Source organism: Dermacentor silvarum, chromosome 6, assembly GCF_013339745.2.
Source record: "Dermacentor silvarum isolate Dsil-2018 chromosome 6, BIME_Dsil_1.4, whole genome shotgun sequence".
NCBI lineage: Eukaryota > Metazoa > Arthropoda > Arachnida > Ixodida > Ixodidae > Dermacentor > Dermacentor silvarum.
In genome coordinates, this window is record NC_051159.1 from 37,947,330 (window position 1) to 37,961,171 (window position 13,842).

Here is a 13,842-nt window from a genome sequence, read left to right on the forward strand (position 1 = left end):
GGAAAAATGATATGCAGATATACAGATAAAGCACGTCTCTGTTGCTTGGCGACACCAGGCTGGACAAAACATGCGCACAGCGGACCCTTCTGGAACTTGCTATGAAGAACCCTTTCCGTCGTACCACCGTACCGGGATGCCTGTTGTTGGACGCGGCGAAGGTTTGAATGCTACCTTCTCCGTACCTTACATAGCTGTCCAGACAAACTGTCAGCAAGGAATATTGAAGGCAGTATGCTACGACAGACCTAATGGCGTCGACAGCCTCGATTGGTAACATTCTGCGATACCAACCACAGAAGGTTGAAAAAGGCGGATGGCCTCTCCAATGCCACTACCGAGGTAAGCTCAAGAAAAGAATGAAGAGGAGCAGGGTAGAATATAAATATAATCATCACTGGGAAAAACAGACATAACTACAAAATAGGTCATGAGATGAATATCATGACGTCTTGGTGCTCTGATGTTCGTTTCGTTAACTTGGTAGGCTCCCCGCCCACTGCTTCGCATAACATCAATTCCCACAGGGCGTGGCATCTGCCATCTTTTTTAATGACTGCGAGTAAGACAGAGCTTGCAAATTTAATAACTTTTTTATTTCGATTTGATTCAGCCAATACAACGCAAATAATAATTTAAGTACTGGAGAAAATAACAAGGAAACAATTTTTGTTACCTATACAGTTCTCTTTGTACAAGAAATAGAAGTACGGGGCCTAACAGCTGCGTAAATGTAGTGACTCAATCGTCTGACGTTCCTTAGAATCAACTAATTACGCCATTGCAGTCGAGTAAAAAGCTACGCTGAGTAAAAAGCTACACGTCATAGAACAGCGTTCAGAAAAGGCTCATGAAATAATTGCACAAGAGTTAGTACATTTTATATCGACGTGCATTTTTGATGACGTCCTTAAACAGACTGTTTTACTACAATTTGAACATTCCTATGTGCACACGTGAGAGACTGGCTAGCGTACTTTGCTTTCTTCCTAAAAAATTTACGTCTGTTTGCGGAGGGTTGTCTGAGAACTTGTTCTGCAAACGAAACATAACAGCATAGCCTAGCTTCACACAAACCCTGTTCAAACACTGGCGTACTCGGTGAACTTTTACGTAAGCAGCCTTTTGTTAGTTCTGTCATGCTTCGCAGGAACACGCATTCGTATTTAGTGAGAAACGCAATTATTGGACAGAATTCACGCTTGACAGGACAACGTGTTCGTATTTATTGGAAAGCAGAATCGTGGGGCAGATATACTCCTCAATAGCTAATATAACAGAGCCTTTGATAACGCTATGCCTTCAAGCATAGCATTATCGTTCCTTTGAACTATGCATTTTGTCGTGAGTTAGCAGCGGAACGGCCTGACTTTTTTTACAATCGGCGTTCATTTATGCAGCTCATGGCTGAAGCATAGTAATAATGAAATCCTACTTGCTGAATTAAACAAATTGTCTTTTCTTATTGCACGTCAACCTTGTTATCGGCGAAGTCATTCGCGCGTTCGTACGTTCTATCACGATATCAGGGACAAGTGATGATAGCTGTATAGAGGCACTACAAGAGAAACTTCCCAGTTAGACTGCGTATTGCGCAAGAATAGGTTATACAAGGTTTAAAACACAAGTTGCATAGGTAGCAAAGCTCTTACATCATAAAAAAGTTAAGAAAAAACCGCAAGTACAGCTGTGCTGCTGATATGAGATATTTTTGTCGTTCTCGAATACATGCTTTAAGTAGGGTAAGAAAAAAAAGAGTTGAGAAAGTGTCTATACGAGTAGGAGGTTCATTCCTTATTTCGCTACCAGTCTGCGTTCCTCGACAAAAAAGAAAAAAAAAACTTGCGGATGGCCAGAATAAGAGGTTGCTTTGAAAATGGTTTCAAATATAGCGATGGCGGAAATTAATGAAGTACAACAAAAAGAAAAACGACTAGAAGTAACAACATATGTACGATTCTCAAAACGAGATGCATGCGTTGAAAACCTGTGTAGTAATGTGTTGCGTTTTAACTTTCTTTTCGTGCAATGCAATGAAAATGAAGGCTGAAATCCTAACAAGAAGAAAATAATAATAAAATGAACTTCATAAGATACTCTTTCGATGGTATCACTGCGAGAGATAGCAACGACGCGAGCTATCGGGGGCCGTATTCTGCTTCTGTGGCAATGATAGACTTGCGGCGTCTGGTGTATCATAACGAGGTGTTCTTCAAGCAGAACAAGACGGCTAGAATAGATGCCAGAACAGCTCCTGCTGATAGGTCGACTTTGTTGGCGAATGACGGTGAACCCATGTAGTCTTGCACTGCGAAAACAAAGAAGGCGAAATGCACAGCTATCAATTTAAATATTGAGTTTTGGTAAAAAGAAAAATATATGTTAGAGATACTGTTAGAGACACTGCTAGGGATACTTGGTTGGGTGTTGCGAATTAAAAACGTACTGAAAACAAGTGCAGGAACTAAACTGCATATTGCCACCTGTAGGTAGTGGGTCGAGGGCAAGAGTGGGTCGAGCCCAAGAGAAGAAAGAAGACCGCGCGCTCCTTCTCTGCTCGAGCCAGCCCCGACGGTCGCGTCTTCCAAGAGCCAGCTGCTCTACGTTTATTAAACCTTCAGGGCTACTTCTCGAGGCTCGTGACAAACTGGTGGAGGTGCTGGGTAAGCGTCTTCACGGATGTTGCAGACCCCTCCAAGGATCCGCGCTACGAATCCAGTGCCTGTCGACACTCCCGTGCATCGGGCCAGCCGCAGGATCAGGGGACTGTCTCCAGAAGTCGTCAACGCTACAGTTCCCACCACATCAACCGGTATGACCAGCGCTTCTCTTCAAACCGCCCCAACCGGTACGGGAAGCACGATGTCGAACCGTTACACACTTGAGAGCCCACGGATCCCGAAGACGTTTCATGGCACAGTGTTCGAAGACGTCGAAGACTGGATGGTCGAATACGAGCGCGTGGCCTCCGTGAACGAATGGAACGACACGGAGAAACTCCGACACGTCTACTTCTACCTGGAGGATGGCGCGCGTACGTGGTTTCAGAACCGCGAGGGGCAACTGACGTCGTGGCGTGAGTTTTGTCGTCAGCTTTTGGAGACATACACCAGTCCTGATCGCCACGAACGAGCGGAACGTGCGATTCAGGCCCGCGTCCAGTTGCCAAACGAAACTGTGACCACTTACGTCGAAGACATGACGCGCCTCTTCCGACGGGCCGATCCAAGAATGACGGAGGAGAAGAAGTTACGTCATCTGATGCGCGGGGTCAAGGAGCAACTCTTCGCTGGCCTCGTACGGAGCCCTCCGCAGACGGTCGCGGAGTTCTTGTCCGAGGCCGTGACTATGGAAAAGATGCTTCTGCATCGCTCGAACATGTATGAGCGGCAAGCGAACAGCATGTCTGCTGCTGACATTTTCACGGCCATAGGAAGCAACGGTGACTGTCTGCGAGAACTCATCCGCTCTGTCGTGCGTGAAGAGTTGCAAAAGGCCGCCGTAACACCGCACCCTACGGTAAGCTCCATAGCGAGCATTATCAAGGACGAAGTGCACCAGGCGCTCCGTGACACCTCGCCTCCTGCTAACGCTGCGGCAGTACCTGTTGAATATCCGCGTGCGACCTACGCGGAAGCCCTGAAGCGCCCTTCTCCCTCTCCACCGCGGTTCGTTCGTGCACCTCCTACGGTGTCAATTCAGTCGGCGCAGCCGATGTCGTACTACGACGCTGGGTATACACCGCCGCCGGTTGTTCATGCCGCTCCATTTGCCCACCATTCGGAGCAAGCTGTTCGCTACGTCGACGACAGACGCCCGCCCCCTCGGAAGTCGGATGTTTGGCGCACACCCGATCATCGGCCTCTGTGCTTCCACTGCGGTGAAGCTGACCACCTGTACCGCCAGTGCCCATACCGGCGCCTTGGGATTCGCGGCTTTTCCGCATACTCGCCGCCACCCCGATACGGCCAGCGACCCCGGGACATTGAGGACTACCTCTCTCAGCAGCGCTTGCCACCGCCTGCCAGGCGGCAGTCGCGATCGCCGTCTCCCAGACGATTTTCACCTCCGCCCCAGCGCTATTCTCCCGAGCGGTCGACCAGTCCCCGCCGGGAAAACTAACTGAGGCGATCTTTGGGGGCGAGGTCGCTGACGGTCGAAGCGCTGAAGACCTCCGACGGACGCAGTTACGGAAACATACCGATCCGCCATCACCTGCAGCTGAACGAGACGACCGGCTTTCGCTCGATATACCAGTGACCATTGACGGTTATGCCGTGAGTGCTTTAGTGGACACCGGCGCAGACTACACCATACTAAGCAGGAAAATAGCAACGCAGCTGAAGAAAGTGATCACGCCCTGGCATAACTCGCAGATTCGGACGGCTGGCGGCCACGTCGTTACTCCGCTGGGCGCCTGCACGACTAGAGTTGAGATTCAAGGATCTACATTCGTTGCGAGCTGCCTTGTCTTACGCGAATGCTCCCGCGACGTTATTCTTGGGGTTGACTTCCTGCAGGAGTACGGCGCGATTATCGATCTGCAAGAGCGTCGTATCACTTTCTCTGCCGCACGAGCAATCGACGTGCAAGACGGCCAACGGCGCGACGACGTACTTCGTGTTTCGGCAGACAGTGTCACGCTTCCTCCACGAGCCAGTGTCCTCGTCGACGTTACATGCTGTGGCTTACGCGATGGCGAAGCGGTGGCCGAAAGTAACTTGGAACACCTACTGAAGCAAGGTGTTTGTGTGCCTCGAAGTGTTATACAGATTCGTGCTGGTCATTCGCAATTGCTTGTTACCAACTTTAGCTACGAGCACCGACACCTGTTCCGCGGCACTTCGTTAGCGTTTGCTGACGCAGTAGCAAACGTTAACAACTGCTTCACGTCAGAAGTAGTGGAGACAGCAGACACGTCTCTGGGCCATCTCGACATCAATTCTGAACTGTCCACCGATAGCCAGACAGCACTGCGCAAGCTCTTGCTTGAATTCAGGACCTGCTTCGCACATTCTTCCAAGGTACGCCAGACTTCGATCACTAAACACAGGATCATCACGTACGAAGACGCACGCCCGATACACCAGCAGCCTTACCGCGTGTCGGCAAAAGAACGCGAAGCCATACGTACGCAAGTCCGCGAGATGCTTGACGATGGCGTCATCGAACCTTCTAACAGCCCGTGGTCGTCTCCGGTCGTTCTTGTCAAAAAGAAAGACGGAACGCTACGCTTCTGTGTCGACTACCGCAAGCTCAACAACGTGACTAAAAAGGACGTGTACCCGCTGCCGCGTATCGACGACTCGTTAGATAGACTACGGCGTGCCCACTATTTTTCTTCTCTCGATTTAAAAAGCGGGTACTGGCAAATCGAGGTAGACGAACGCGACCGCGAGAAAACAGCCTTTGTGACTCCAGATGGGCTCTATGAATTTCGAGTGCTTCCTTTTGGCTTGTGTTCAGCCCCGGCTACTTTCCAGCGAATGATGGACACTGTCCTTACTGGACTGAAGTGGCAGACCTGTCTTGTGTACCTGGATGATGTGGTCATCTTCTCTGAAACGTTCGAGCAGCATCTTCACCGCCTACGGAGTGTGCTAGAAGCCATCCGATCGGCAGACCTCACACTTAAGCCCGAAAAGTGTCACTTTGGTTACGAAGAGCTCAAGTTCCTCGGGCATGTAGTAAGCGCCAAAGGGGTCCGACCCGATCCCGACAAGCTTGCCGCTGTGGCCGCGTTTCCAGCTCCTGCCGATAAGAAGGCCGTCCGGCGCTTCCTGGGTTTGTGCGCCTACTATCGCCGGTTTATTAAAGGCTTTTCGAAGATAGCGGAACCCCTGACACGCCTTACGAGGGACGATACGCCATTTGTGTGGCATAATGAGCAACAGGCGGCTTTTGCTGAATTACGACAGCGCCTGCAGTCAGCACCCGTTCTTGCACATTTTGACGATGATGCTGATACTGAGGTGCATACCGACGCCAGCAGCATTGGCCTTGGCGCAGTGCTCGTCCAGCTTCAAGATGGAGTGGAAAGAGTTATAGCGTATGCCAGCCGCTCCCTGTCCCGTGCCGAGGCGAATTATTCGACTACGGAGAAAGAGTGCCTCGCGGTCGTGTGGGCGATCATCAAGTTTCGCCCCTATCTGTATGGTCGTCCCTTCAAAGTAGTGACGGACCACCATGCCCTCTGTTGGTTGGCAAGCATGCGCGACCCTTCAGGACGACTGGCACGGTGGAGCTTGCGGCTACAGGAATTTGACATCACCATCGTTTATAAGTCTGGCCGTAAGCATGAAGACGCTGACACGCTGTCCCGCGCACCCATTGATCCTGCCAGTCAGGAAACAGAGGATGATGACGGCTTCCTGGGCGCCATTAGTTCGTCGGACTTGAGCAGACGGCAGCGTGACGACGCTGAGATTAGACCGATCATCGATCATTTAGAGGGCCGCGACACAACCATACCACGCCATCTGTCCCGCTCGCTGACGTCCTTCTGTCTGCGAGACAACGTGCTTTATAAGAAGAATGCTCGTTCGACCAGCCGTGCTTACCTCCTGGTGGTTCCAAGGGACATGCGCGACGACATCCTCTTCGCTTGCCATGACGAACCGACATCTGGTCATTTAGGCTTTTCACGAACACTCGCCAGAGTAAGCGAAATGTACTATTGGCCCGGGCTTTCAGCAAGCGTCAAACAGTACGTTAAAGGCTGCCGTGAATGCCAGCGCCGCAAGACACCATCCGTTAAACCGGCTGGCTTACTTCAGCCAATTGAAGCACCTCACACGCCTTTCGACCAAGTCGGCATGGACATTCTCGGACCGTTTCCTCTCTCGGCCGACGGTAACAAATGGGTGATCGTCGCGACTGATTATTTAACACGCTATGCTGAGACGCAGGCGATCCCAAGAGCCACGGCCTCAGAGGTAGCACAGTTCTTCATGCGCCACATCGTCTTGCGTCACGGTGCTCCCTCCACTGTAATAACCGACAGAGGGACAGCTTTCACAGCGCAGCTTATGGACGAAGTTTTTGAATTGAGCAACACCAGGCATCGCAAGACGACCGCGTACCATCCGCAGACCAACGGACTTACCGAGCGACTGAATAAGACTGTCACAGACATGCTCGCAATGTACATCGACGTTCAACACAAAACATGGGATCGGATCTTGCCTTACGTGACCTTCGCGTATAACACCGCCGTGCAAGAGACGACGCGCTTCACGCCCTTTCGCCTTCTCTACGGTCGCGAAGTCCAGACGATGCTGGACGCTATGCTGCCGTGTCAAGACGCTGACCAATTGACAACTGACGCCGAGGAATTTGCAGAGCGTGCTGAGGAAGCTCGGCAGCTCGCGCGGCTGCATATCGGCCAGCAGCAGCAGGCAGACGCACGACGCTACAACATCCGCCACAGGGACGTGTCCTACAACCCCGGAGACCAAGTTTGGGTGTGGACCCCCGTTCGCCGTCGTGGCCTCTGTGAAAAGCTTCTGAGCCGGTATTTCGGTCCGTATAAAGTGCTCCGCCGCGTCAGTGACGTAAACTACGAAGTTGTTCCGGACACAACATCGCAGACACGGAGTAGGACACAAAGACAACCGACCTCAGACATAGTTCATGTTGTGCGCATGAAGCCGTACATTGCGCGTCCGTAATTTTTTTTGTTTTCATTTTTTTTCTCTCATTCCCTTCTTTGTTTCTACTTTTCATTTATCTTTGGGAGCTTGCTTCTTCGTTCATTGACTGTGCCGGCGTGACGGCTACATTTTTTTTGTGTACTTTCGCTTTGCCTGCCTTCCTCTTCTTTGTCTTCTACGCCTATTTTTTATTTTTTTAGCATCGAGGCGATGCTTTTGTTCGGAAGGGGGGATATTGCCACCTGTAGGTAGTGGGTCGAGGGCAAGAGTGGGTCGAGCCCAAGAGAAGAAAGAAGACCGCGCGCTCCTTCTCTGCTCGAGCCAGCCCCGACGGTCGCGTCTTCCAAGAGCCAGCTGCTCTACGTTTATTAAACCTTCAGGGCTACTTCTCGAGGCTCGTGACAATATCTCCTATGTATACGTACTACTAGTGAAACGATAAAACTGAATCTGAAATGGCATAACATGGGTAAGAGGTTAACACTTTGCATTTTGTGTGCTTTATGTTAACCTTGATGGCATCACTGCTTCCACGAGACGCTTTGGCATTTATGATGCATAATACTGTCCTCAGGTGCCATGACCGAGCTTCGTTCGGGGAAATTATGGTTAAAAGGACGCTAAGGAGGAATATTACCTTAAGTTGCGTTTGTAGGCTTACGCTTTCACAACAGCAATGAGGTCACAGTTAGCATTATAGACGACTTGGTAAGCCGTATAAGTTATGCCAGAACGAGAAGACCGGTGGCGACGCCACCGAGAGGTTTTCACACCAGCTCACCATGACGTGACTGACTCCGACCGTGTTTACTTCTTTCTAGTTAACAGTTCATCAGTAAATAAGGTCATGCAGCCCAATTAAAGGAACCATAAATTCTACTCAGCACGTTTCTAAAGCTTTCTTTTAACGAAAACAAAATCATATAAGATTGTTTTTCCAGATATTTTACGTAACACTTAAGCAACCACACTCATATTTCGTATCGATATTAAAGACTGAGAAGATTAAGCTTTATTTATTGCAGTAATAAATTTTATTCCGCCAAGTAAATAAAAGTAGTTCTACAGTACGTCATTCTACCAGGTGTTCAAAATTAAGCTTTACGGAATTTTTAAAAATTGTCTGTGGCCGGTAGCATTATTCTTTTCGTTCAGCTGGGTTATTCGAAGAGGCGGACATTAGTAGTACGAGAAATCGAAACACATATTCAACCAAATAACAAAAGTTTACTAATGAACTTCTTAGTTAATCACTTTACGAGACATGTTGCAATTCACGAATTGTAGCCGGTGAGTTTTCAAGACGCATCCACTTGACACGAATTTCAACGGTGACACCAGTTTCGGGATATTATTTCCCAAAGTGTGGGACGAAATACATGGGCGTTCCAGTTACTTTTGTGCTTCAATGTATAAAACAGCATTTTGGTAAAAAGTAAGTGGAACCACAGTGCATTTTTATGGCGAGTTCGATGCCGCATATCTCCAAACTGGTTGCCACACTAACCTTTTTAACGCACTAACCTTCATTTCAATTCCTTCATTCCCACAACGAGCGGCGACTGGAACCACCTTCCCTCTTCCATAGTTTCAATCGTCAATGCCCACGAATTCAAAAAAGCCCCTAATAACTACTTGCAACCATACTACGCTGCTAAAATGTGCATTATTTTTTTTTTGACACCACCCACTCCTCTCTGTACTTCTTCTGCCCTGAGAGAAAATAAATTAAATGAAATACATGAAAAGCAGATTCACTGAAGAACGGCGCATAGCCAGTGCCGCATACCCAATGATCCAAGTTGGTCTGACGGTTGGTTTTGAACCCTGCTCCCTCAGCGCAGAAGCCCAATGCTCTACCCATTAGACCATGGGCTACCCAGTAACCCAATATGGTGAGAAAATGGATCAAATAAAACATAGAAATAAGTAACACGCGGGAAAGCGCATGAAGTATATTAAGAATGATAATCATATAAATAATTCTCTCAAATTTATCCGGTGCCACGCGGAATCAAACCAGCGTCACGCGTGTTCGTATAGCACAGTAGCCTAGCGCTGTTGCGCGCTGCACCACTAATGCACCCGTGTAATAGCGAAACAAAGCAGTAGCTTTGAAATCATTCCTAACAACGCCATGCGAAGCGTTATAAACGATGCCTTCGTTCTCACCGTTGGCCTTGTCCCAGCCGATCTGTTCCTTGCTGATACGTTCGTCGAGCCATTTCTCTAGTGGCGCGAAGTACTTCTTCAGGGACGAGGCTGACATCTGCCTCGTGCCAGCCATGATCTCCAGGACATCGGGCCAGGGCTTAGAACGACCCAGCGACAGTCCCCGTCTGTGAGCGCGTAAGAACGCAGAAATAATTAAAGTCGTGATGTAGCCTAATGGTTCATTATTGCAACGTAGTCACACTACCCGCCGTGGTGGCGTAGTTACTATGGCGTTGTGATACTAAGCCCGAGGGTGCGGGATCGAATCACTGCCATGGCGTCCGCATTTCGATTGGTGTGAAACGCATAAATGCCCGTGTACCCTGCATTGGGGGCTCGTTAAAGATCTCCTGGTGGTTAAAATTGATCCGGAGTTCCCTACTATGGTGTGCCTCCTAATCAATTCGTGGATTTGGCACGAAAAACCCCAGAATCCATTCACTCGTGCCTGCGAGCCCGAGAAAGCGTAGTGTAAACAGCGCTGTCAGCATTTCCTGCTCGACTACTTCCTTACCACAAAAAATGTGCTCATCTTCAGTGCTTCTGGGTTTTATTGTTTTATTTAAAACTAGGAATATAAATTAAATTAATTCTACAGATTTACGTGCGAAGACTGCGATTTGTTTTTGAGACACGCCGCAGTGGGGGACTTGGGATCAAATTTGACCACCTGGGAGTCTTTAAGGTGCTCCTAAATCGAAGTACATTGGCGTTCTTGCATTTAGACCCCCATCGGAATGCGGCTGCCACAGCCGGGAACGAACCCGTTACCTCGAGATCAGCTGCGCGACGCCAAAGCCACGGCGGGTTAAAAAATGCATATCTAGATAGGAAATACTTATTAGTGTACCATGCATCAAAATTTATGTTGAATGGAATGGAATCAAAATGTAAGTTGCTCAAAGTATTATTGAAAATTGCATTGCGAACTTTATAAAGCGGTGCCCACAGAATTATGACCATAAGACTAATGGGTAGTTTCACTGAAAAACACTGAACGAAAATAAAAGATACCAAATAGAGAAAACGTTTGCGTTGATCGTGGCAAAGGAAATATACTCGCTAAAGGAACTATGTACAATTTGCACAGGTTGATGTTCGCCCAGATGATGCCTTGTGCTAGGCGAGAAAACCGCCGCTTCTTAAATGTTGATGAAGGAGTATTTCCTGATTTATTCATAATATCTCAAAGGTCCCAAAAACGGGACATTACATGACGGTATGCATCACTAACCGCACATTTTTTTTTAATTTGCCTCCTTGAAGAAAGTGTCTCTTTGCTTTCTTTCTGCTAATTGTTCATGTTTTGTAGGCAACGAATATTGCGGGCCATGAACGTCCACTGCCTTCCTCGTGCTTGATTAAACGTGCTGGATAGAATTTTCTACAATCGCCAGCAAGCCTATATGTACACGTCCGTGAACTAGCGCCTCGAGCCGTCAGATGCACTGTCCCGTGTTCCATTTTTTTTTTAATAGGGGGTATTTACCATGAATGAGTGTTTCATAAGTTGGACAATGAGGTGTACGCAATCATTCCCGCCCAAACGCTGGCTAATTTCCGCTTATATTTCGCTGGCAGTTATTATTTCATAGTGCATTCACTTTAGTACCACATTTGATAGAAAAACTTGTTTGCTTTGTTCACAATAAAGCCGGTATGCTTGTTGTTTCTGGTGACGGCCCTAAAAAAAATTTGACCATGGTAGCATTGTTTCGCAGTTTCACCGAAATCAACATGTTTTTGAGTGACGTCACCGTAGACAGCACGTACACTTTGGATCTATTGTGAACGAAATAGACAAGTGATGTTCGGAAACGTCTTAATAATACTGAGTTTGAAGTGCTACCTCTTCGTAAAATTTGAGCGGAAATTATCGAGCCGGAAAAGATAATGAATATCGTCTGCTCTTTCTTATGCGACGCTTGGAACAGGCTTTGCTAAAACTGCAAGAAACCAATGCTCTATCCAAGCTTTTGTAAAAGGTAGAATTGAAATCAACTGTCTGCTCTCGATTGGCTCAGAACTCCACACGATGGAAAGGACTCTTATAATGCGTTGTACATACGCTGTTATTACGCTGTATACATACGCTGATCCAGCGTTATTAGTTGACACTTGTGCAGCCGAGTCGGCCAATGCCCACACTTTGCATTCTTGGATTTCCATTTTGTATTATTCTAGTAAAAAAAAGGCGCAGTTTCACCCAAAAGGCGAAGCATCGATTGCGACAGCAAATTAGTAGACAGCTATAGGAAGTAATGATATATGTCTTATCGGGTGTATAAACTTGGAAACATTCGCTTACTGACTGCGAACAAGCATGGTGTCAGCGCGCACAAACAAACATGACCACATCGTACTCGATGACCGCGCACACTCGCTGTCAAAATGCTGGCGTGAGCAAGTGCGGCTGCCGCAGCGAGCGAAGTGGCCTTCGTGCTGTCTATCGCTTGAACGTGAACTGAGCGGCGAAAACACAGCGCGCACAAAGGTATGAGTCGTCTGCAGATCGCTTTCGAGATACGGTGCGCGCGACCGCCCAAAGTACCCAGTTGTTGGCAGAGTAGAAGCAGCAACCCCTCTTCCTCCCGCGCGGCCGCCCCACTTTCCTCCTTTCGCGTGCGAGATTGAGCCGCGATCCTCAGTTCCCCTTGCGCCCGGGTCGCGAAATGCGGAGTTGGTGCCGGAGCCCAACACCGCCCCCCCCCCATCCCCACACGGCCTTTCGTGCGACGGAAGAGCGCGCGTATTCTCTCCGCTTTCCTCCCTCGCGCCCGCCAGATTGAGCCGTGATCGTCGACTCCCCTCGCGTGCTTTCACTCGCAAACACAGCATACGGCACGTGGCCATGGTGCTATCGTCCTTGGAATTTATACGGAACATCACGGTGACGCTGACGGCGATAGCAAAAATGCGCCTGGAGTGTCCATAAAAGTGCTATCGCAAAAAATTAAAAAAAAATCATCTGACACTTTATTTACTGGTTACAGCGCTTTTCTGTTCCCTTCCTTTTTGTCCGTATTCTCGTCTCCTCTACATCACCGAGACCACATCAGCGAAAATCTCGAGTACAGAAACACGCGCGAAGCTTGAACACAGAAAAACATCTATAAACAAACATGACGGCGCACAAACAAACGTAAACTTAACACAACAAGAAAAAACCACACCAACTGTTGCTACGAACCCGTTTCACTAGGAACGCTTGTTTAGCTTTAGTACTATTGTTACACGACTCGCGAACGGAACTTTTGCATGCCAACGTATATTGCTTCCAGTTTTACAACCACGCCATTCTTATCGTCATATAAGCAGCTCCTGTGGTATCTTGGCGTCTGATCAACATCACAATCAGCTAAGCATATTCGGACCTCCTAACGTGTGAATATCGTTACTTGTTAGGTCCCTGCTTGTCAGGGCTCTTAACAGGGGTCCGTAGCAGGACATTATGATAAAGAGATTAATTTAACTGAACTGAAACGAACTCGACGTAAACTTTAGGGGTAATGTGCAGTCCTTACTTGAGGACGTCACCAGCCTCTTTCTCTCCGTAAATGTCGCATTCATGGAATGGATGCTGGTCGTCAATCTTCTTTGTAACAGTGCACAAATGCTCGTGGAACTGGAACTGAAGGATGAATGCCACAAAATATCTAAAGAGAACAAAGAAAAAAAGTGATAAAGCTCTCACCACGCACACGTGATGTTCTGCGTTACATAACCGCGCTTTCCACTAACTGTTTCGGATCAGTTTGCTTACCTCAGGTACGGAACATGAAGAGCTACGTGGTATTTGGCTCCACCATCGAAGAAGGACTCGTTGCGCTTAATGGGAGGTGACACGCCCTGGTATTTTATCCTGCAGAGAAAAAACTTTGTGTTCAATAAAGTTTTCATGATCACATCCTCAAGCCAGCCACTGCGCGAATGTTCTGTCGAATATTCTAAAATTTCGTACAGCGAAACTCTCGTT

At 48.2% G+C, this 13,842-nt stretch overlaps 1 protein-coding gene across 1 annotated transcript in view; it reads right to left on the reverse strand.

Annotated features, from left to right (window-relative positions):
• Positions 1 to 574: 574 nt before the first annotated feature.
• LOC119455430 (angiotensin-converting enzyme) overlaps positions 575 to 13,842 on the reverse strand; it is a 64,145-nt gene continuing 50,877 nt past the window's right edge. The window contains exons 12-15 of the mRNA XM_037716835.2: positions 13,630 to 13,728; positions 13,391 to 13,522; positions 9,825 to 9,991; positions 575 to 2,308 (exon numbers count right to left, since the gene is read on the reverse strand). Of these exons, the coding sequence (XP_037572763.1) occupies positions 2,196 to 2,308; positions 9,825 to 9,991; positions 13,391 to 13,522; positions 13,630 to 13,728 (511 nt within the window). The 3' untranslated portion in view covers positions 575 to 2,195. The remainder of the gene's footprint in view (positions 2,309 to 9,824; positions 9,992 to 13,390; positions 13,523 to 13,629; positions 13,729 to 13,842) is intronic.